General features: G+C 33.1%; 2 protein-coding genes across 4 annotated transcripts in view; both read right to left on the bottom strand.

The window, feature by feature from the left end:
- Positions 1 to 772: 772 nt before the first annotated feature.
- On the bottom strand, positions 773 to 4514 carry LOC139865614 (histone deacetylase 14, chloroplastic-like). 3 transcript variants are annotated; one of them, XR_011765036.1, is made up of 7 exons: positions 4430 to 4514; positions 2769 to 2989; positions 2515 to 2616; positions 2046 to 2126; positions 1559 to 1625; positions 1038 to 1216; positions 773 to 955 (listed from the first exon to the last, which is right to left on the bottom strand). XR_011765036.1 is itself a non-coding variant. In XM_071853682.1 (5 exons), exons 1-5 carry the CDS (start codon positions 4461 to 4463, stop codon positions 1614 to 1616), a joined length of 450 nt encoding a protein of 149 aa, XP_071709783.1. In that variant the 5' UTR covers positions 4464 to 4514; the 3' UTR covers positions 1532 to 1613. The 3 variants fall into 3 exon arrangements, 1 of the variants encoding a protein (XP_071709783.1); XR_011765035.1 differs by having other exon boundaries at positions 773 to 1216; XM_071853682.1 differs by lacking the exons at positions 773 to 955; positions 1038 to 1216 and having other exon boundaries at positions 1532 to 1625.
- A 2132-nt stretch (positions 4515 to 6646) lies between these two features.
- LOC139868758 (histone deacetylase 14, chloroplastic-like) overlaps positions 6647 to 25187 on the bottom strand; it is a 49614-nt gene continuing 31073 nt past the window's right edge. Inside the window, exons 5-6 of the mRNA XM_071857100.1 lie at positions 20709 to 20719; positions 6647 to 6913 (exon numbers count right to left, since the gene is read on the bottom strand). Of these exons, the coding sequence (XP_071713201.1) occupies positions 6647 to 6913; positions 20709 to 20719 (278 nt within the window). The remainder of the gene's footprint in view (positions 6914 to 20708; positions 20720 to 25187) is intronic.

The following is a 25187-nucleotide window of genomic DNA, read 5'->3' as shown; positions in this document are numbered from 1 at the left end:
TGAGAATTTGCAAACATGAGGGACCAATAATGTAAATACAACAACAACAACATGCTCAATCTCACATGCGTGAGGTATGGGGGAGGTGAGGCGTAGACAACCCTTCCTCTATCCTAGAAAAAAGAGAAATCATTTCTCCACCCCGAGTGAAACACTTACAAGAGTAGAGAAAGTCCTCCCTCTCTCTATTCGACGGATAAAGAGATTGCTTCCAAAAGGACATCCGGCCCAAAAAGTAGTAGGAAAATAAATAGAGATAATTTAAATAATTTAAATTAATTTAAAAAAAAGTAAATAATTTAAATAAATAGAGATAAATAAATAAATAATAAAATCGAGACGCCATGAAAATGGTAGGAGCGAGTTTCCATGGGTTTTAAAATCAAGCCTGGAATTCAATAGAGCCACTAAGTGACGGTCAAGCCGCCAATAAATCGACGCTTGGTGTTGCCACCAATAATGGGCCGTATATATATGTATGTATAAATAATAATAATAATAATAATAATAATAATAATATAATAATAATAATAATAATAATAATACAAAATATATATATATATATATATATATATATATATATATATATATATATATATATATATATATATATAACAGGTTAAATACATACAATAGAACAATTTAGAAAATTAAATGCATACAATAGGAGATTTGAAAGTTGGATACATACAATAGGAATTTGGTGAAAATTCAACGCATTTTTAATTAAATTTCCTATAAAGAAAGAATACACATGTATGTGCTCCTTAGATGCTTATGGGGATGAAAGGTTAGAGCTTTCATTTATTTTTGTGTCCTTGTAAGACCACTCACAACCATGACATAGCTTCTTCACAACACTGACTGTCACATCAGCGCCACCGCCACATCAATACTTCCTTCTCATCACTAACCCAAGACATTGTGCTAACATCCATGACATACCCATCACAAACTTCCTCACACCCACTAAATTAATTAAAAAAATTCAAGGTACAAATTTCAAAACAAAATGTACAGCAAAAAAACTGCATTACCTCCGTCGTTTAAAATGCGTTGCGAAGGCGAAAGGTAGCACAGATCATTAATGGCGAAGTGAAGATCACATGCTAGTAGTGGCGCCATTGAAGACTTGGCTCCAAGACGTGCCAACGACCGTTACGAGTGCTCTAAGGATTACTGTACTATTTGGGTTTTAATAACATCTACCTAATTACTGCAATTACAATTACAATTACATTAGAGTAGATTTTAATAACCGTGTTGAAATTATTAACCTTGCTTGCTTGCTTGAATTAACTGCTTTCAAAAAGTGAGTGAGGACTAATCGTATCTGATTTTATACTAAAGATCTCTCCTTTCTTTCATTTTAAACAATATATGTACTCCTTACATACATGCTTATACAGATGAAAGATTAGAGCTTTTATTCTTTTGTGGTTTAATTAAGACTTTAAGAGCTATGGCTCAACTTTCAGACTTGAAAGCTCGATCTACAAATTTAATCTGGTAATAATTAAGACTACTAATTAACACAGCACACACAATGTATACATACCTGATTGATAATGAAGACCACAAGGATTATTCATTCTCTTCTCCTCGCAAACGAATTAGGGTTCCGTCTGGTACAGAAACGTATCATATACATATATACATTTATTTATTTTTATATATTATTTTTAACCTTTATAATATAAGACCATTTGTACTGGTAGTTAATGAGCAGGATCTGAATAACAATCATCATTGAAATAATAATAATAAATAATAATACTAATTCGTCAATATATATATATATATATATATATATATATATATATATATATATATATATATATATATATATATATATATATATTGACGTTTATATTGATTGATGTATGTTATGTAATTCCCTCCTTTCCCTCTAAAAATAATGATCCCATCTCTTGATCTCTCCCTTTAAATAATTGATTACCAAAATTGTAATTTGTAATTGTAATTAAGATTCAAACTCTTGCATATTGAGCAGATTCAAGAAACAAAAAGAGGAATGCTCTTACTGTGCGAGTTACATAAGTGGGGAATTTAGAAGTTTCAATTTCTAACACGCCATCTTTTGAAGCCTTAGCATCTTTCACTGTCTATACATACACAGAAGAATAGTAACAATTAACAAGCGAGGCATCAATCAATCAATCAATCAAACAATCCCACTAGTAATAATAATATACGTATTAGATTAGATATTTGATACAAACGCATTTTATAATAACAAGATTCGAAAGTGATCATTGTGTGATATTCTCCAACCAAAATAACATAACCTATAATAACAAGGTTTGTTGTGACAAAACGAATTCCAGTGGAAGAAGGTAATATTATTCTTGAGTTCCCTAGAATTAGTGGGATCAATCTTCACACATGGGAGTGGTGTATATGCACAAATAGCCACGTGTCACCCTCTCATTTGTTTTGTTTTAATTGATGAAGCCTAGTAGTCCATAATATAAAACATGTAGTATTAATTACCTTCTCAAGGAAAGAATAATAAGATGTTGAATGGATACTTGTTATATCTTCCATTGTAGCTTTTCTAATATCTATAATTTGATTGATCTCAGATCCTCGAAACTGCACACATATATAACAAAAATTGTTATATGGATCACGAGATTAACATCAGTTAAATAACTACATATAAATAAGTACTACTGTAGTTAGGCAGATTGACTGATATAAAACGAATGTGATGGAGCAAACAAGTCTGATTTGATTTGATTTACCTGTGGAGTGAGTTTAGCATATTCAAGGGCATTGAGAATATAAGGGATTCTCGTATTCTCGTCGTTATTAGAAAATCGCTTGTGGTGACCCAAAGCAGGAGCTAAACTGTAGATCACCTTTGGCATAATAATATCCTCATCATCATTTGTTATTGTAGCCGCTTTAGAAAAAGTAACACGTGAACACTTTGTCCTCAAAGATAGAAACAACTGACTACAAGCTGCAGGCAGAAACACAAGAAACATAATTATAATTAAAATTACTCTCGTCGTCCCTTAATTTGTATCCAGCCTTCTCAGGTCATCCTTACACTTTTTTTTGTTGGTGTCGTCCCTGAACTTGTACTTTATAACTCCGGTCGTCCCTCGGTCTATATTCCATCCAGTTTTTCTGTTAATTCAGGTCATGTGCCAGACATGTGAGGGTAATTTTGTCTTTTAAACTTTCATCACCTCCTTTCTCATCCCTACCACTTCATTCAACTTCTTATTCCTAATTGACATTCCCCATTTCATTTTATCCCAAATTATAAACTCTAATCAATTACAATTCAAAAATTAATTTCTCCAACAAATTAAAAAACAATCTCACTAGATCTATGAACAATTTCTTAGTCAAAAACAATTTTTTTTTTTAACATCCTTCTACCACCGCAAGCAACCATCAACCACCAGTCACTGTGATTTTATCTAGTTCTCCGGTCACCACTAAACAATGGTGGAAGAAACGACTTCGTTCAATAACCTGCAAAAACCCTAATTTACAGCAAAAATTAAAAAAGAGTGGAAGATTTTCATATCCACAGAAAGCACATCACCTTCCATTTGGTGAAAATAACAAATTGGGTGGAAGTGTTGAATCGGAAAATAAAAAGGTCACTATGGTTTTATCTAGTTCTCCGGTTACCACTCATCAATGGTAGAAGAAACGCCAATAACCTGCAACTCCGAGTTTTGAATCGGAGATCCGTCCGTCGTCGTTTAATAACCTACAACTCCGAGTATTGAATCGGTAATCGGTAAACAAATGATAAAAAGACTAAAATACCCTCATCTGCTTCGCACATTGGATGAGATAACGGAAAAATGAAACGGAAAGTTAACGGAAGGACGACGGGAGTTACAAAGTATAAGTTCAGGGATGACAGGAGCAAAAATTAAAGTTTAAGGATGACCTGAGAAGGCTGAATACAAGTTCAGGGATGACAAACATAATTTTGTCTTATAATTATTAGTATTATTATTATTCAGTTTATTACACTCAAAGAGAGTCTGATTCTTCATTGTCTGAATTAACTGCTTCGAAAGTGAGTGAGTGAGGACTAATATTACTAACTAAACACCTCTACTTTTATCCTTTTGTGTTTTAATTAAGACCTCTCCTATGCTATGGCTCAACTTTATATCTCCAAAAATTATTTTAAACAATACATATGTACTCCTTACATACATGCTTATGGAGATGATAAATTAGAGCTTTTATTCTTTTGTGCTTTACTTAAGACCTCTCTACGCTATGACTCAACTTAATCTTGTGATAATTAAGGTAAAATTAAAACTAATACTAGTAATTAACACAGCAGACACAATGTATACATACTATATACATTTAGGGTTCCGTCTAGTATACATACACAATGACCTGGCAATTGTATACATACCTGATTGATAATGAAGACCACAAGGATTATTCATTCTCTTCTCCTCGCAAACGAATTAGGGTTCTGTCTGGTACAGAAACGTATCATATACATATATACATTTATTTATTTTTATATATTATTTTTAACCTTTATAATATAAGACCATTTGTACTGGTAGTTCCTGTTGTGGATTTGTGTTGTGCATTTTTTGCACTTTTTTGATGACTATGACGTGTTGTGTTGTTGAGTGTAGTAGTGATGGTGTTGGATGTTGGTGTTGGTTAGGAATATTTTGGTGATGTGTCAAAATATAATTGGGTAAATATTAAAAAAGAGATAAAAATAATATTTTAATAATAATAAAAACATGATAAAATTTAAACAACGTACGTTGAATGAACCGTTGGAGCCACCGGAACTCGTCCAAAACGCGGTGGTTCAACGCGGCGATACGACCACCTTCCGGCGTTTTGGGCTTGCCACCTAGATGCCAACGCCGTTGAGGAGCTTGCGATACAAATGGTCTAATATTGAAAAAATATAAACACACGTATAATTTTAACTTTTCTTTTAATTATTGTTTTTTCTTTCTTTCTTAACATAGTATGTATTACATTCGGATATTCTATAAACTTATTAGATTTCATAAATCTTCATATATATGTTCCATAATATGTTAGTTTAATATGATACTTGACAAAGTTAAATGACTTAATTACACTGAATGATCACGGTAGTTTGTCAAATTTTACAATTTTAGTCATATGATTTTTTTTTTTGCAAAAAATAGTCATTGTGGTTTCATACTATTACACTTTTAGTCACTCACGCTGAAAGACGTTAGTTTAATCCGTTTAAATTGGTCATGTGCTCCTCATGTGATGGGTAATTTTAGTCATATACTAGTACAATGTGTATGGAATCTTGGGGCCGCCCAAATTATGCTCGTGCTATGATTAAGATCTCCACTACGACAACTCTTAAAGAAAATTTGAGAGTGGTTGTTCCTAGGATCGAAGGCGGGAGAAAGTTATTTGTAATGTCAAAGTGGAGTACGAGTGGGAACCCCCTTCATGTACATGTTGTGCATTTTTTGGACATCAGGATATTCAATGCCCCAAATCGATTGATCAACATGTTCATCAGCGTGTGTCTGCTGCTCAAATTGAACCCAAAAATATTTTTGGTAATGATGAGTTTGAAGTGGTAAATAGGAGGAAATCCAATGCTACAGGGGGTGGGAAACAAGTGCAGCATATAGATGGGTTTGCCATGCGAAAGAAAATGAAGCAAGTCTATAGACCTATATTGAAGAAAAAAGTGGTCGTGGCAGGCGCAATCGCTAGTGTTGGTGCAACTAGTAATGTAAAGGTGGATAATGCTTTCGAGGCTCTAGATGAATTGGATGATAACATTGGGTAGGGGGAAAATGCTCAATATTGAAGGGACCCAAATAAGAGAATCTTAGTAGATTAGGAAAGTGATGTTGAAAAAAATCTAGATGAAACTGCGCAATTAATGGGCACGACCACATGAATCGGTTGGTATTAATACCCGTGATTGGAAGCCCTAGTTGTTTCATGCTTTGATCTAGGGATGTCGTAGGTTGTTTTTGGTTTCGCTAGTCATATTTTTGGTTTGTAGGTTCTACCTTGGTTTGTGGTTGTTTGTGATACCGCAATGTGCGATTGTGGTCGATGTTCTTATCTGTACTTTTTATTATTTTTTAAATAATATTACTTGGTAAAACCGTTTACTCAAAATAAATTTGTTGATTTTGTTGTAGCCTTGTAGGTGTTGTTAGCGTTAAAAGTTTGTTATTGTTGATGGTGTTGATGATAATAAAATTGTTAGTTAAAAGTTTAAAGTATGTGATTAATTGAATCCGAATAAATAGTCTTCTTAGAATTAGAACTAAACTTTTTTTTTTTTTTTAAAGTAAGGTACATATTTAAGTTTGAAATATGAAGTTTTGGTTTTGTATTTATAACATTGTTAAGTATATTTACATCCATCCAATATTTACTTAATTTTGGGAGTATTTTTTTTACGATTAGATGTTGAGGAAACATTATAATGACCTCTTCAAACACATACCGGATAATACTACTAGTATTCTAAACAAAGTTACAACCAAACACTGTCTCACAGGTCCTCATGCTCATATTAAATTAAAATATACTGTAGAATAGAAATAGAATAGAATGCTGCATTAGGTTATTTATTTATTACTTATTAAAGAGAATGCAACTTCTTGGTCTTTTGAATAGCTTTTTTAATCTTACTAGATGGTTCATCATATAAGAAGACTGCATACTTTTTCTCAAACTCGGGTGCCATGCACGGTTCCCCAAGAAAAGCACGAAAATATTCTGCAACCGAAAACGACACAATGCTCTCACTCTGTCCTCCTTCCAAAAAGAAGACGCATCGCCCATCACACAAATCTTTTGCAAGCTGTTTAATGCCCGACGCTAGCATGAAATACGTTCTGGTTGTCAGCTGAAAGCTGCCCGTTATAACGACCGTCCTAATCCATCTGGACGAATACATTACATTTGGTTACATCGCGAGGTACTTGACCTCTATATGATACATTTTACAAACATTGCATTCGTTTTTATAAGACAAACTTTCATTACATCGAAATTTGACAGGCATGCATACCATTTCAGAATATATCCAACCTATAATTGACTTAATGATAATCTTGATGAACTCAACGACTCGAATGCAACGTCTTTTGAAATATGTCACGAATGACTCCAAGTAATATCTCTAAAATGAGCAAATGCACAGCGGAAGATTTCTTTAATACCTGAGAATAAATATGCTTTAAAGTGTCAACCAAAAGGTTGGTGAGTTCATTAGTTTATCATAAACATTCATTTCCATCATTTTAATAGACCACAAGATTTTCGTTTTTCCATAAATATACATCTCATATCAGGCATTTCGCAAACTGCATAGAGATAAAAATCATTCATATGGTGAACTCCTGGTAACCGACATTAACAAGATGCATATAGAATATCCCCATCATTCTGGAACACCCATCGGACATGATAAACTCGAAGTACTAAAGCAGTCCAAATTCCAGAATGGGGGTTGTTAGTTCCTGTAGATCTACCTTTAGGATTCGCGTCAATTAGGGGTGCACTAATTCTCAAAATTAGTGATGTTCCCTAATTCTTAGATTATCAGGCTAAAAGGGGCATATTCGGCTTCGATCCATTCAACCATATAATGTAGTTTCGATTACTTGTGTCTATTTCGTAAAACAGTTATAAAAGCAGCGCATGTATTCTCAGTCCCAAAAATATATATTGCAAAAGCATTTAAAAAGGGAGCAAATGAAACTCACGATACTGTATTTCATAGTAATTATGCATATGACGGCACTGAACAAGTGCAGGGTTGGCCTCGGATTCACGAACCTATATCAATTGTATATTTATTAACACATAAAATGGAAATTACATAATTTCATTTATATATTAATTATATATTTGTAGTTATATAGAATTTATGCTAAATTCCATTTAAAAACGTATACTTATATTATATCTTAAATTATATGTTATATATAATTATTTTGTATATATATTTAAAATGATTAATATCTATACATTTAGTTATATTAATATATATAAAATATCATTAGTTTGCTATATGTAAGTATTTATATAAATAATGTTATTATTTTTTATATATAGTTATATGAAACATTAATATAATTCTAGTATCTATAATATGTATATTTAATGTAGAAAATATTTATTTGTTAGAATGTTAGTTTTGATAATAATGATAATGATTTACTAATAATAATAATAATATTAATAACTTTATTAATAATGATAATACTAATAACAAAAATGATAATGATAATTTTTAATAATAATGATACTAATGATGTTATGAATAATAATAATGATAACAATCATAATAATAATAATATTAATACTAATACTAATGTTAATAATAATAATAACAAAAAATTTATTAATCATTTTAATACTAATGATAATAATATTAATAATAATAATTAATAATAATAATATTAATAATAATAATAATGAGTAATAAGTAAACTACTTCAAAGAAGTAGCCCTTAAAAAAAATGATGCCTCTGCCCGGGCTCGAACCCGCGACCTCTCGCTATCCCGATAATACCCCAAACCACTACACCAAATTCTGTTTTCCTGAATTAATTAGTAACCCAAATATACTTAACCCATTTTGAGGAGCCCAACAACAATTTCATGAGCCCAACAATCCTCGGCCCAACTACACTAAAATAGAACTCGGCCCAAATAACAATTACAGCCCAACTGAGTTTTTAGTCTGCAAATAAAAATAAAAAAACGAAACAGGAGCTGAAGACAGGAACATGGCAGCCCACTAATTTGTTCACCCCATTCGGTAATGTCCAGCTTTTGCAAAAATAATTAAGTCGGCAGAATATAGTGGGTAGGGTATTTGGTGGTTTTTCTGGTTCCTTTTTCTTCGGCACTTCGGCAGTCGCGACAATAGCAAGCCGTTTAATCATCTTTTTCATAATCAAAACATCATCACAAACTAACAGTAATCAGATACAATCGGGCATCAATTACAGCACATGAGCAGTAGCAGTTGAGTTTGTTTGGGTGTTGATTGAATCGAAATAAAAAGAAACAAAAATAGAAAGAAAAAAAACGTTGTATTAGCAACAAAACAGTGGTGTGCTCCGGTGATGGTCATGATGGTGATTAGTTATGGCGGTGTTTTAGTTGTAGGGTGAAAGAGGTTTGGTGATGGATAGGGGGATCAATGGATTGGTAGTGGTGTTTGGCCTTTAACAGAAATCGATCAACAAAAATCCAAGTGGGTGTAGTGACCCGAACTTTTCCATGTTTTTATATATTAAATGAAATTGTTATTTACATGATTAAGTGTTTCCAACATGTTAAGCAATCAAACTTGTTAAGACTTGATTAATTGAAATAGGTTTCATATAGACAATTGACCACCCAAGTTGACCGGTGATTCACGAACGTTAAAACTTGTAAAAACTATATGATGACATATATATGGATATATATATATATATATATATATATATATATATATATATATATATATATATATATATATATATATATATATATATATATATATATATATATATATATATATATATATATATATATATGTTATTATGATAGGGATGTATCTCATTAAGTATTTTAACAATGAGTTATATACATAAAAATGAGACTATTGAATTAAGAAACTCGAAAACGATATATATAACGATTATCGTTATAACAACGTCTTACTAAGTACATATGAATCATATTAAGATATTGATACACTTTGTTAAACATGTTAAATGATAAGTAAATATATCATTAAGTGTATTAACAATGAACTACATATGTAAAAACAAGACTACTAACTTAAGGATTTCGAAACGAGACATATATGTAACGATTATCGTTGTAACAACATTTAACTGTATATATATCATACTAAGATATATTAATATATCATAATATCATGATAATGTAATAATTTAACATCTCTTTAGATATAATAAACAATAGGTTAACAACATTTAACAAGATCGTTAACCTAAAGGTTTCAAAACAACATTTACATGTAACGACTAACGATGATTTAACGACTCAGTTAATATGTATATACATGTAGTGTTTTAATATGTATTCATACACTTTTTAAAGACTTCAAGATAATTATCAAAATACTTCTACTTAACAAAAATGCTTACAATTACATCCTCGTTCAGTTTCATCAACAATTCTACTCGTATGCACCCATATTCATACTCGTACAATACACAGCTTTTAGATGTATGTACTATTGGTATATACACTCCAATGATCAGCTCTTAGCAGCCCATGTGAGTCACCTAACACATGTGGGAACCATCATTTGGCAACTAGCATGAAATATCTCATAAAATTACAAAAATATTAGTAATCATTCATGACTTATTTACAAGTAAACAAAATTACACATCCTTTATATCTAATCCATATACCAACGACCAAAAATACCTACAAACACTTTCATTCTTCAATTTTCTTCATCTAATTGATCTCTCTCAAGTTCTATCTTCAAGTTCTAAGTGTTCATCGTAAATTTTTTAAGTTCTAGTTTCATAAAATCAAGAATACTTCCAAGTTTGCTAGCTTACTTCCAATCTTGTAAAGTGATCATCCAACCTCAAGAAATATTTCTTATTTACAGTAAGATATCTTTCTAATACAAGGTAATACTCATATTCAAACTTTGATTCAATTTCTATAACTATAACAATCTTATTTAGAGTGGAAATCTTACTTGAACTTGTTTTCATGTCATGATTCTGCTTCAAGAACTTTCAAGCCATCCAAGGATCCTTTGAAGCTAGATCTATTTTTTCTCATTTCCAGTAGGTTTACCTACTAAAATTAAGGTAGTAATGATGTTCATAACATCATTCGATTCATACATATAAAACTATCTTATTCGAAGATTTAAACTTGTAATCACTAGAACATAGTTTAGTTAATTCTAAACTTGTTCGCAAATAAAGTTAATCCTTCTAAATTTACTTTTAAAATCAACTATACACATGTTCTATATCTATATGATATGCTAACTTAATGATTTAAAACCGAAAAACACGAAAAATACCGTAAAACCGGATATACGCCGTCGTAGTAACACCGCGGGTTGTTTTGGGTTAGTTAATTAAAAACTATGATAAACTTTGATTTAAAAGTTGTTCTTCTGGGAAAATGATTTTTCTTGTGAACATGAAACTATATCCAAAAATCATGGTTAAACGCAAAGTGAAAGTATGTTTTCCAAAATAGGCATCTAGACGTCGTTCTTTCGACTGAAATGACTACCTTTACAAAAATGACTTGTAACCTGTATTTCCGACTATAAACTTATACTCTTTCTATTTAGATTCATAAACTTAAGTTCAATATGAAACCATAGCAACTTGAAACACTCAAAACGGATTTAAAACGAAGAAGTTATGGGTAAAACAAGATTGGATATTTTTGCTTGTTGTAGCTACGTGAAAATTGGTAACAAATCTATATTAATCATATCCTAGCTAACTTATATTGTATTATACATGTATTTTAATATATTATGTAATCATGGGATACCATAGACACGTATGCAAATGTTTTGACATATCATATCGACCCATCTATATATATTATTTGGAACAACTATAGACGCTCTATATGCAGTAATGTTGGAGTTAGCTATACAGGGTTGAGGTTGATTCCAAAAATATATATACACTTTGAGTTGTGATCTATCCTGAGACGTGTATACACTGGGTCGTGGATTGATTCAAGATAATATATATCGATTTATTTCTGTACATCTAATTGTGGACAACTAGTTGTAGGTTACTAACGAGAATAGCTGACTTAATAAACTTAAAATATTAAAACGTATTAAAAATGTTGTAAATATATTTTGAACATACTTTGATATATATGTACATATTTGTTATAGGTTTGTGAATCGACCAGTGGCCAAGTCTTACTTTCCGACGAAGTAAAAATCTGTGAAATTGAGTTATAGTCCCACTTTTAAAATCTAATATTTTGGGATGAGAATACATGCAGTTTTATAAATGTTTTACGAAACAGACACAAGTAATTGAAACTACATTATATGGGTGAATGATGGAAGCCGAATATGCCCCTTTTGCTTGGTAACCTAAGAATTAGTAAACCGATCTACTAATTGACGTGAATCCTAAAGATAGATCTATTGGGCCTAACGAACCCTATCCAAAGTACCGGATGCTTTAGTACTTCGAATTCGTTTTTATCATGTCCGAAGGATTTCCCGAAATGATAGGGGATATTCTTATATGCATCTTGTTAATGTCGGTTACCAGGTGTTCGCCATATGAATGACTTTTATCTCTAAGTATGGGATGTATATTGAAATATGAAATCTTGTGGTCTATTATTACGATTTGATAAATATATAGGTTAAACCTATAACTCACCAACATTTTTTGTTGACGTTTTAAGCATGTTTATTCTCATGTGATTATTAAGAGCTTCCGCTGTTGCATACTAAAATAAGGACAAGATTTGGAGTCCATGCTTGTATGATATTATGTAAAAACTGCATTCAAGAAATTTATTTTTGATGTAATATATTCTTATTGTAAACCATTATGTAATGGTCGTGTGTAAACGGTATATTTTAGATTATCATTATTTGATAATCTACGTAATGCTTTTTAAACCTTTATCGATAAATTAAAGGTTATGGTTGTTTTAAAAATGAATGCAGTCTTTGAAAAACATCTCATATAGAGGTCAAAACCTCGCGACGAAATCAATTAATATGGAACGTTTATAATCAATATGAACGGGACATTTCAGTTGGTATCCGAGCGTTGGTCTTAGAGAACCAGAAATTTGTATTAGTGTGTCTTATCGAGTTTGTTAGGATACATTAGTGAGTCTGGACTTCGACCGTGTTTTCTTTAAAAACGATTGCTTAACACTTTTGTTGGAAACTATATATTATTAACATGTAAATATTATGTGATATATTAACCTCTTAATGTGTTTGATATTGTGTGATAGATGTCTACCACTAGTACAAATCCCATCGATTCACCTAATAATAATGAAGAGTCGAATATATTTTGGGAAGATTTACAAATTCCCGAAGAAGAACCAGAAGAGGAGGAACCGGAAGAGGAGGAACCGGAAGACGAGGAACCGGAAGAAGAGGAACTGGAAGAGGAGGAACCGGAAGAAGAAGAGGTTCCGGAGGAAGAAATATTGATACTTACAGTAATTCGATTAAATAAAAAAAATCTTCAACCAACGGACCAAAGTTAATAATGGTCAACGGTGTTTCCGCCGAGGAAGCAAAATATTGGGAAGATTACCAATTTTCCGATGAATCGGATCCCGATGAGGATTCCGATGATGTTATAGAAATTACCTCGATCCAATTTAATAAAGTAAAAGGAAATAATAAGGGAAAAGGTATAAAAATAGAGAAACCTGATTCCAACCCCGATGAACTTTATATGTATCGGCAACGTCCGTATTTCCTAAATTGTAACAATAACCCGGGAACCTCTAAACCACCAGGTTTTTTTAAACCTTTGTGGAAAACGACGGCTCGTATTAGAGGAACACCATATATCCCTAGAAAATTAGGAAAACGAACCAAGTCCGAAGAAGAAGAAACCAGTGATTCAGATTAGAGGGTTGTAATCATGTTGTGTATTATATGTATTGTAGTGTGCTTGTACTTTTATGTTCCATGTAAAAATTGCTTGTATTGTTTGTTAATTATCTTTTATGAATCTACTTCTTGTCTATTTTACAGTATAAAAACAAAATGGAAGTTAAGGGTAGACAACCGAATATTTTAGAAGACCTACCAGAGGATATGATTGAGGAAATCTTGTCTAGAGTCAGTCTGAATTCATCAGCACATTTAGTTATGGCGAAATTAACTTGTCAAACATTTGAAAGACTTTATAGAAATGCCTTAGTTTATAAAAGGCTTTCTTTTGATATGTGGGGTATATCACATTGGGGAGACCATAAGTTACGCCGTGTTTTCTTTAAAGCGTTAAATGCGGGGAACCCAAATGCAATTTTAAGCTACGGGTTAAGAACTTATTTTGACTCAACATATCCCAACATAGGATTTCGTGAGTTAGAAAGAGCTTCTAACATGCAACATAAAGAAGCATGTTATACTTACGGGTTAGTGATGTTCGCTTCTTACCAAAGTGAGAAAAAGAACGTCGGATTACAACTTTTAAATAAAATTTTCCCACAAGTGACGGATTCAGTAGTTGAGGTGAGAAACAAGGTTTTTAGATTATTACGGGGTTGTTGAACATTACGAAACCCTCGTCCTTTTGACGACGTTACAACATACTGCCTAGCCAATGGTCATAACGGTTACTTTCCACAAGACCAAGGATGGGAAGTCGTCTTAGTAAAACCAGAATGCATGACTTGTTTCTGGACTTATGAATTACGTGTCTTTATTTCTTTTGCTGAACGACTTGCGTATTAACTAGAATTGCCTTTATAGATGCCGAGTAGCAAAGTTTTATGTGCTATATTTCATCCTATATGTATAATAGCGGTATTGTAAGTTTGTAAATTTTGTATAAAGTTTGAACGCGAAATATTATTGTAATAAGTTTTTCATATAGAATCGTAGTAGTTGAATTGTATAATAGCTGCTAAGTATGAACTTAACGGGTAGGTACTACCCGAATTAAAACTATAAAATGCTAATATGAAGAAAAAGCTTTTATAAATAAGTTCATATTATGCTACGAAATACTATTGACTACTCTTAAATTCTATATGATTAACTCAATTCTTTTGGCTATTTTTGAAGAAAATAGCACTGGCGACTCGTCAGAACTTGAACATGAGTGAGGAAGACTTCCGTGTTTTCCTTGCTGCGAACATAGCAGCAGTGCAGGCTACGATGCAAAATAACAATAACTCTGGATCTAGCAGTGGAACTAATTCCACAAGAAATCGTGTAGGATGCTCCTACAAAGAATTCACTGCCTGCACACCTTTGAAATTTGATGGAACCGAAGGACCAATTGGATTGAAACGGTGGACCGAGAAAGTCGAATAGGTGTTTGTCATAAGTAAGTGTACTGAAGAGGACAAAGTTAAGTACGCTACGCATACCTTCACAGGTACTGCGTTAACGTGGTGGAACACCTATCTTGAACACGTAGGATAAAATGCTGCTTACGCACTACCGTGGTCGGCATTCAAGCAATTGATGAACGAGCAGTACCGTCCTAGAAACAAAGTCAATAAGCTCAAGGCAGAACTTAGAGAGTTACGAACACAAGGGTTCGACGTTACCACATATGAACGACGATTCACAGAGTTGTGCCTATTGTGTCCGGGAGCGTTCGAAGATGAAAAAGAGAAGATCGACGCGTTTGTAAAAGGGTTACCAATAAGGATTCAAGAAGATGTGAGTTCACACGAGCCCGCTTCTATACAGAAGGCAAGTCGAATGGCTCATAAACTTATAAATCAGATTGAGGGAAGAATTAAAGAGCAGGTGGCCGAAGAAGACAACACGAAACAACTCAAGAGGAAGTGGGAGGAAAACGGTGACAAGAGTCACCAGTACAACAACAACAACAATTACAACCACAATCGCAACAACTATCCCAACAACCGCAACAACAATCGCAACAATAACCGCAATCCTAACAATAACTACAACAAACATCCCAACAACAACAACAACTACAACAACCGTTTCAACAACAATAACAATCCCAACAACAACCTCAATAACAACAACGGCAATAAAAACCAAAAACAGCTATGTCATAGGTGTGAAGAAAATCACCAGGGGTTTTGCACGACATTTTGCAACAGGTGTAAAAGAAATGGTCATAGCGCTACAAAGTGTGAGGTCTACGGACCAAAGTTTAACAGAACTAAAGGAACAAATAGTGTCGGAACAAGTAATGCCGGAACGAATCGTATTGGAGCAAGTAATACCAACGTTGTTTGTTATAAATGTGGAAAACCCGGCCACATTATTAGAAATTGCCCGAATCATGGGAATACTAATGGGCAGGGCTGTGGAAGAGTTTTCAATATTAATGCGGTAGAAGCACAGGAAGACCCGGAGCTTGTTACGGGTACGTTTCTTATTGACGATAAATCTGCTTATGTTTTATTTGATTCGGGTACGGATAGAAGCTATATGAGTAGAGAATTTTGTGCTAAATTAAGTTGCCCATTGACGCCTTTGGATAGTAAATTTTTACTCGAATTAGCAAACGGTAATTTAATTTCAGCAGATAATATACGTCGGGAGAGAGAAATTAAACTGAAGGATGAAACGTTTAAAATTGATTTAATACCAGTCGAGTTAGGGAGTTTTGATATAATAATTGGCATGGACTGGTTAAAAAAGGTGAGAGTAGAGGTCGTTTATTACAAAAATGTGATTCGCATTATGCGTGAAAAAGGAAAACCTTTAATGGTGTACGGAGAAAAGAACAACGCGAAATTAAATCTTATTAGTAGTTTGAAGGCGCAAAAACTAATAAGAAAAGGTTGTTACATCATTCTAGCACACATCGAGGAAGTTAAACCTGAAGAAAAGAACATCAGTGATGTTCCCGTCGCAAAAGAATTTCCCGATGTATTTCCGAAAGAATTACCGGGATTACCCCAACATCGATCCGTTGAATTTCAAATAGACCTTGTACCAGGAGCTGCACCAATAGCTCGTGCTCCATACAGACTCGCACCCAGCGAAATAAAAGAATTACAAAGTCAGTTACAGGAACTTTTAGAGCGTGGTTTCATTCGACCAAGTACATCACCATGGGGAGCTCCTGTTTTGTTTGTCAAGAAGAAAGATGGTACATTCAGGTTATGTATCGACTACCGAAAGTTGAACAAACTTACCATCAAGAACCGTTACCCATTACCGAGAATCAACGACTTATTTGATCAACTACAAGGCTCGTCGGTTTATTCGAAGATCGATTTACGTTCTGGATATCATCAAATGCGGGTGAAGGAGGATGATATTCCAAAGACTGCTTTTAGGATGCGTTACGGTCATTACGATTTTATGGTTATGCCGTTTGGATTGACTAACGCACCAGCTGTGTTCATGGACCTCATAAACTGAGTGTGTAGGCCATATCTTGACAAGTTTGTTATTGTTTTCATCGATGACATACTTATTTACTCGAAGAATGATCAAGAGCACGAAGAACATTTAAGAAAAGTGCTAGAGTTGCTGAGAAAAGAAAAAGTGTATGCTAAGTTTTCAAAGTGTGCATTTTGGTTGAAAGAAGTTCAATTCCTCGGTCACATAGTGAACAAAGAAGGTATTCAGGTGGATCCAGCAAAGATTGAAACCGTTGAAAAGTGAGAAACCCCGAAAACTCTGAAACACATACGCCAATTTTTAGGGCTGGCTGGTTATTACAGGAGATTCATCCAAGATTTTTTCAAAATAGCAAAACCCTTGACTGCATTAACGCATAAAGGGAAGAAATTTGAATGGAAGGATGAACAAGAGAAAGCGTTTCAATTATTGAAGAAAAAGTTAACTACGGCACCTATATTGTCATTACCTGAAGGGAATGATGATTTTGTGATATATTGTGATGCCTCAAAGCAAGGTCTCGGTTGTGTATTAATGCAACGAACGAAGGTAATTGCTTATGCGTCTAGACAATTGAAGATTCACGAGCAGAATTATACGACGCATGATTTGGAATTAGGCATAGTTGTTTTTGCATTAAAGACTTGGAGGTACTACTTATATGGGGTCAAAAGTATTATATATACCGACCACAAAAGTCTTCAACACATATTTAATCAGAAACAACTGAATATGAGGCAGCGTAGGTGGATTGAATTGTTGAATGATTAAGACTTTGAGATTCGTTACCACCCGGGAAAGGCAAATGTGGTAGTCGACGCCTTGAGCAGAAAGGACAGAGAACCCATTCGAGTAAAAGCTATGAATATAATGATTCACACTAACCTTACTACTCAAATAAAGGAGGCGCAACAAGGACTTTTAAAAGCGGGAAATTTAAAGGATGAAATACCCAAAGGATCGAAGAAGCATCTTAATATTCGGGAAGACGGAACCCGGTATAGGGCTGAAAGAATTTGGGTACCAAAATTTGGAGATATGAGAGAAATGGTACTTAGAGAAGCTCATAAAACCAGATACTCAATACATCCTGGAACGGGGAAGATGTACAAGGATCTTAAGAAACAATTTTGGTGGCCGGGTATGAAAGCTGATGTTGCTAAATACGTAGGAGAATGTTTGACATGTTCTAAGGTCAAAGCGGAGCATCAGAAACCATCAGGTCTACTTCAACAATCCGAAATCCCGGAATGGAAATGGGAAAACATTACCATGGATTTCATCACTAAATTGCCAAGGACTGCAAGTGGTTTTGATACTATTTGGGTAATAGTTGATCGTCTCACCAAATCAGCACACTTCCTGCCAATAAGAGAAGATGACAAGATGGAGAAGTTAGCACGACTGTATTTGAAGGAAGTCGTCTCCAGACTTGGAATACCAATCTCTATTATCTCTGATAGGGATGGCAGATTTATTTCAAGATTCTGGCAGACATTACAGCAAGCATTAGGAACTCGTCTAGACATGAGTACTGCCTATCATCCATAAACTGATGGGCAGAGCGAAAGGACGATACAAATGCTTGAAGACATGCTACGAGCATGTGTTATTGATTTCAGAAACAGTTGGGATCGACATCTACCGTTAGCAGAATTTTCCTACAACAACGACTACCATTCAAGCATTGAGATGGTGCTGTTTGAAGCACTTTATGGTAGAAAGTGCAGGTCTTCGATTTGTTGGAGTGAAGTGGGGGATAGACAGATTACGGGTCATGAGATAATACAAGAAACTTCTGAGAAGATCATCCAAATTCAACAACGGTTGAAAACCGCCCAAAGTCGACAAAAGAGCTACGCCGACATTAAAAGAAAAGATATAGAATTTGAAATTGGAGAGATGGTCATGCTTAAGGTTGCACCTTGGAAAGGCGTTGTTTGATTTGATAAACGAGGGAAATTTAATCCAAGGTATATTGGACCATTCAAGATTATTGATCATGTCGGACCAGTAGCTTACCGACTTGAGTTACCTCAACAACTTGCGACTGTATATAACACTTTCCACATCTCGAATTTGAAGAAATGTTTTGCTAAAGAAGATCTCACTTTTCCGTTAGAAGAAATCCAAATCAACGAAAAACTTCAATTCATCGAAGAACCCGTCGAAATAATGGATCGTGAGGTTAAAAGACTTAAGCAAAACAAAATACCAATTGTTAAGGTTCGATGGAATGCTCATAGAGGACCCAAGTTCACCTAGGAACGAGAAGATCAGATGAAAAAGAAATACCCGCACTTATTTCCAGAAGATACGTCAACACCTCCAACTGCTTAAAATTTCGGGACGAAATTTATTTAACGGGTAGGTACTGTAGTGACCCAAACTTTTCCATGTTTTTATATATTAAATGAAATTGTTATTTACATGATTAAGTATTTCCAACATTTTAAGCAATCAAACTTGTTAAGACTTGATTAATTGAAATAGGTTTCATATAGACAATTGACCACCCAAGTTGACAGGTGATTCACGAACATTAAAACTTGTAAAAACTATATGATGACATATATATGGATATATATATAGTTAAAATGTTATTATGATAGGTATGTATCTCATTAAGTATTTTAACAATGAGTTATATACATAAAAATGAGACTATTGAATTAAGAAACTCGAAAACGATATATATAACGATTATCGTTATAACAACGTCTTACTAAGTACATATGAATCATATTAAGATATTGATACACTTTGTTAAACATGTTAAATGATAAGTAAATATATCATTAAGTGTATTAACAATGAACTACATATGTAAAAACAAGACTACTAACTTAAGGATTTCGAAACGAGACATATATGTAACGAGTATCGTTGTAACAACATTTAACTGTATATATATATCATACTAAGATATATTAATATATCATAATATCATGATAATGTAATAATTTAACATCTCTTTAGATATAATAAATAATGGGTTAACAACATTTAACAAGATCGTTAACCTAAAGATTTCAAAACAACATTTACATGTAACGACTAACGATGATTTAACGACTCAGTTAAAATGTATATACATGTAGTATTTTAATATGTATTCATACACTTTTGAAAGACTTCAAGACAATTATCAAAATACTTCTACTTAACAAAAATTCTTACAATTGCATCCTCGTTCAGTTTCATCAACAATTCTACTCGTATGCACCCGTATTCGTACTCGTACAATACACAGCTTTTAGATGTATGTACTATTGGTATATACACTCCAATGATCAGCTCTTAGCATCACATGTGAGTCACCTATCACATGTGAGAACCATGATTTGGCAACTAGCATGAAATATCTCAAAAAATTATAAAAATATAAGTAATCATTCATGACTTATTTACAAGTAAACAAAATTACACATCCTTTATATCTAATCCATATACCATCGACCAAAAACACCTACAAATACTTTCATTCTTAAATTTTCTTCATCTAATTGATCTCTCTCAAGTTCTATCTTCAAGTTCTAAGTGTTCTTCATAAATTCTATAAGTTCTAGTTTCATAAAATCAAGAATACTTCCAAGTTTGCTAGCTTACTTCCAATCTTGTAAAGTGATCATCCAACCTCAAGAAATCTATCTTATTTACAGTAAGATATCTTTCTAATACAAGGTAATACTCATATTCAAACTTTGATTCAATTTCTATAACTATAACAATCTTATTTCGAGTGGAAATCTTACTTGAACTTGTTTTCGTGTCATGATTCTGCTTCAAGAACTTTCAAGGCATCCAAGGATCCTTTGAAGCTAGATCTATTTTTTCTCATTTCCAGTAGGTTTACCTACTAAAATTAAGGTAGTAATGATGTTCATAACATCATTCGATTCATACATATAAAACTATCTTATTCGAAGATTTAAACTTGTAATCACTAGAACATAGTTTAGTTAATTCTAAACTTGTTCGCAAATAAAGTTAATCCTTCTAATTTGACTTTTAAAATCAACTAGACACATGTTCTATATCTATATGATATGCTAACTTAATGATTTAAAACCGGAAAACACGAAAAACACCGTAAAACCGGATATACGCCGTCGTAGTAACACCTCGGGCTGTTTTGGGTTAGTTAATTAAAAACTATGATAAACTTTGATTTAAAAGTTTTTCTTCTGGGAAAATTATTTTTCTTGTGAACATGAAACTATATCCAAAAATCATGGTTAAACTCAAAGTGAAATTATGTTTTCCAAAATGGTCATCTAGACGTCGTTCTTTTGACTGAAATAACTACCTTTACAAAAAAATGACTTGTAACCTGTATTTTCGACTATAAACTTATACTTTTTCTGTTTAGATTCATAAACTTAAGTTCAATATGAAACCATAGCAACTTGAAACACTCAAAACGGATTTAAAACGAAGAAGTTATGGGTAAAACAATATTGGATATTTTTGTTTGTTGTAGCTATGTGAAAATTGGTAACAAATCAATATTAATCATATCCTAGCTAACTTATATTGTATTATACATGTATTCTAACATATTATGTAATATTGGGATACCATAGACACGTATGCAAATGTTTTAACATATCATATCGACCCATCTATATATATTATTTGGAACAACCATAGACACTCTATATGCAGTAATGTTGGAGTTAGCTATACAGGGTTGAGGTTGATTCCAAAAATATATATACTTTGAGTTATGATCTAGCCTGAGACGTGTATACACTGGGTCGTGGATTGATTCAAGATAATATATATCGATTTATTTCTGTACATCTAATTGTGGACAACTAGTTGTAGGTTACTAACGAGAACAGTTGACTTAATAAACTTAAAACATTAAAACGTATTAAAAATGTTGTAAATATATTTTGAACATACTTTGATATATATGTACATATTTTTTATAGGTTCATGAATCGACCAGTGACCAAGTCTTACTTCCCGACGAAGTAAAAATCTGTGAAAGTGAGTTATAGTCCTACTTTTAAAATCTAATATTTTGGGATGAGAATACATGCAGTTTAATAAATGTTTTACGAAATAGACACAAGTAATTGAAACTACATTATATGGGTGAATGATCGAAGCCGAATATGCCCTTTTGCTTGGTAACCTAAGAATTAGTAAACCGATCTACTAATTGACGCGAATCCTAAAGATAGATCTATTGGGCCTAACGAACCCCATCCAAAGTACCGGATGCTTTAGTACTTCGAATTCGTTTTTATCATGTCCGAAGGATTTCCCGGAATGATAGGGGATATTCTTATATGCATCTTGTTAATGTCGGTTACCGGGTGTTCACCATATGAATGACTTTTATCTCTAAGTATGGGAAGTATATTGAAATATGAAATCTTGTGGTCTATTATTACGATTTGATAAATATATAGGTTAAACCTATAACTCACCAACATTTTTTGTTGACGTTTTAAGCATATTTATTCCCAGGTGATTATTAAGAGCTTCCGTTGTTGCATACTAAAATAAGGACAAGATTTGGAGTCCATGCTTGTATTATATTATGTAAAAACTGCATTCAAGAAATTTATTTTTGATGTAATATATTCTTATTGTAAACCATTATGTAATGGTCGTGTGTAAACGGTATATTTTAGATTATCATTATTTGATAATCTACGTAATGCTTTTTAAACCTTTATCGATAAATTAAAGGTTATGGTTGTTTTAAAAATGAATGCAGTCTTTGAAAAACGTCTCATATAGAGGTCAAAACCTCGCAACGAAATCAATTAATATGGAACGTTTATAATCAATATGAACGGGACATTTCAGTGGGTTTGTGTTTGGTTCGCTGAAACAGGAAATAGAATCCAAAACGTTAAACGTACGTGATGATAGTTTTATGATTCCATAAAGACGATGGGGTTGAATGATGATGGATGAAGATGGTGATCTTCGAACCATAGAGTGAGCCGAATGATGATGATTGAACATGAGAGTGATGGTGATCGATGGTCTTGTTTATGTCAACAACAAGTAGAAACAAAACAATGTAGTAGCTGTGAATCGAGCGTGATAGCATCACAACAAGTAACAGAAGAAAAAGGAAAACATGGTTGCAGGTTGTAGGTGATAAAATGGGTTTCGCTGGACATGGTTGGGTTTTGATAAACGTAAGTGGGTGTTGTTCAAAATAGGAAAACCAAAATAATATTAACAAGTTGTTCTTCTTCGAGTAAAAATAATAATAATAATGATCGATGAAGGTGGTGACTGGGTTTTGCGTAGTAACAGTAACAACTTCAAATGGGTTTTGGTTGACGATTTAGGGTGGTGGTCGATGGGTTATGGTGGTGAAAGGTTATGATGGTGGCCGGTGTTTGTGGTGTTCGATCATAAAAAAATGAGAGATGGTGATTATGGTGGGTTGTGGTGGGTGACACGTACATGGATGGTCGTGTAAGGGTGGTGGTTCGTGATGGTTGTTACGGAAGAGAAGGTGGTTGTTCATTGTTCTCGGTTACAAGGATTTGGAAAGAGGGAGAAGACGAGAGAGAGAGAGATGGTGGATGGTGGTGGTCTAGTGAGGTGATGGTTACCGGTAGAGATTGATGGTGGCTCACGGTGGTAATTGTTGGTGGGTTTATGTGGTACGAGATAGAAGGAGAAGTAACTGGGTGTGTTGAGTGTTCTCCATAACTATATGCTATGTATCATTTATATATATATATATATATATATATATATATATATATATATATATATATATATATATATATATATATATATATATATATATATATATATATATATATAAAGATCAGATAGAATAGACAAGAAACATATTACATTACGACATACTTCTCAAATAGTAAAGCACAGTATTTCAAACAGTTAGCAGCAGGATGAATTAGATTCTTCTACCGACAGTTTTCCCACGAAGTGCTATATCATGCCCATTGCTAAACAGTTAATGTATAAAAGTGTTTCGAAAAATCTCAAATTTTTAGATTAAATATATTTAATTATTTCACTCATTAACTGTTTGAAACCTGATCAAAAAGGTCCGGTAATTATTTATTTTCTGTACCAAATAATATGTATGGTGAAGCGACCCATCCTAATCCATAAGGACGAATACAATAACATATGATTACATCGCGAGGTAATTGACCTCTATATGATACATTTTACAAACATTGCATTCGTTTTTAAAAGACAAACTTTCATTTCATCGAAAGTTGACGGCATGCATACCATTTCATAATATATCTAACTATAATTGATTTAATAATAATCTTGATGTACTCAATGACTCGAATGCAACATCTTTTGAAATATGTCATGAATGACTCCAAGTAATATCTCTAAAATGAGCAAATGCACAGTGGAAGATTTCTTTCATACCTGAGCATAAACATGCTTTAAAGTGTCAACCAAAAGGTTGTTGAGTTCATTAGTTTATCATAAACAATCATTTTCAATAATATAATAGACCACAAGATCCTCATTTTTCATAAATATCATTACACTCGCAAGTGTATAAAATCCATTCGTATGATGAATACCTGGTAACCGACATTAACATAATACATATAGAATATCCCCCGCATACTCGTAAGTATGCCATAATATTGGCAATCGTAATCACCATTTAAATCGAAGTACTAAAGCATTCCAAATTCCAGAATGGGGTTTGTTAGGCCCATAGATCTATCTTTAGGATTCGCGTCAATTAGGGGCCATTTCCCTAATTCTTAGGTTACCAGACTTGAAGGGGCGATATTCGATATAGTAATCCAACCATACAATGTAGTTTCAAGTACTTGTGTCAATTTTGTAAAACAGTTATAAAAGCAGCGCATGTATTCTCAGTCTCAAAAATATATATTGCAAAAACATTTAAAAAGGGAGCAAATGAAACTCACAATACTGTATTTTGTAGTAAAATACATATGACGACATTGAACAACTGAACAATGCAGGGTTGGCCTCGGATTCACCAACCTATATCATTCATATATGTATTAATACATATACTTGTAATCGAATTTATATATCTTTAGTTTAT

The sequence above is a fragment of the Rutidosis leptorrhynchoides genome, chromosome 9 (assembly GCF_046630445.1).
Source record: "Rutidosis leptorrhynchoides isolate AG116_Rl617_1_P2 chromosome 9, CSIRO_AGI_Rlap_v1, whole genome shotgun sequence".
Classification (NCBI taxonomy): Eukaryota; Viridiplantae; Streptophyta; class Magnoliopsida; order Asterales; family Asteraceae; genus Rutidosis; species Rutidosis leptorrhynchoides.
Note: the sequence above shows the minus strand (reverse complement) of the source record. Positions and strands in the feature narration are given on the sequence as shown.

What these genes read in the sequence shown, in the direction of transcription:
- LOC139865614 (XM_071853682.1), bottom strand. Translation starts at nt 4,463, where the DNA reads ATGAATAATCCTTGTGGTCTTCATTATCAATCAG. An exon ending in TGGTCTTCATTATCAATCAG is followed by an intron (nt 2,990 to 4,429) that starts GTATGTATACAA and finishes TTCTGCCTGCAG; the next exon opens with CTTGTAGTCAGTTGTTTCTA. An exon ending in ATGCTAAACTCACTCCACAG is followed by an intron (nt 2,617 to 2,768) that starts GTAAATCAAATC and finishes ATATGTGTGCAG; the next exon opens with TTTCGAGGATCTGAGATCAA.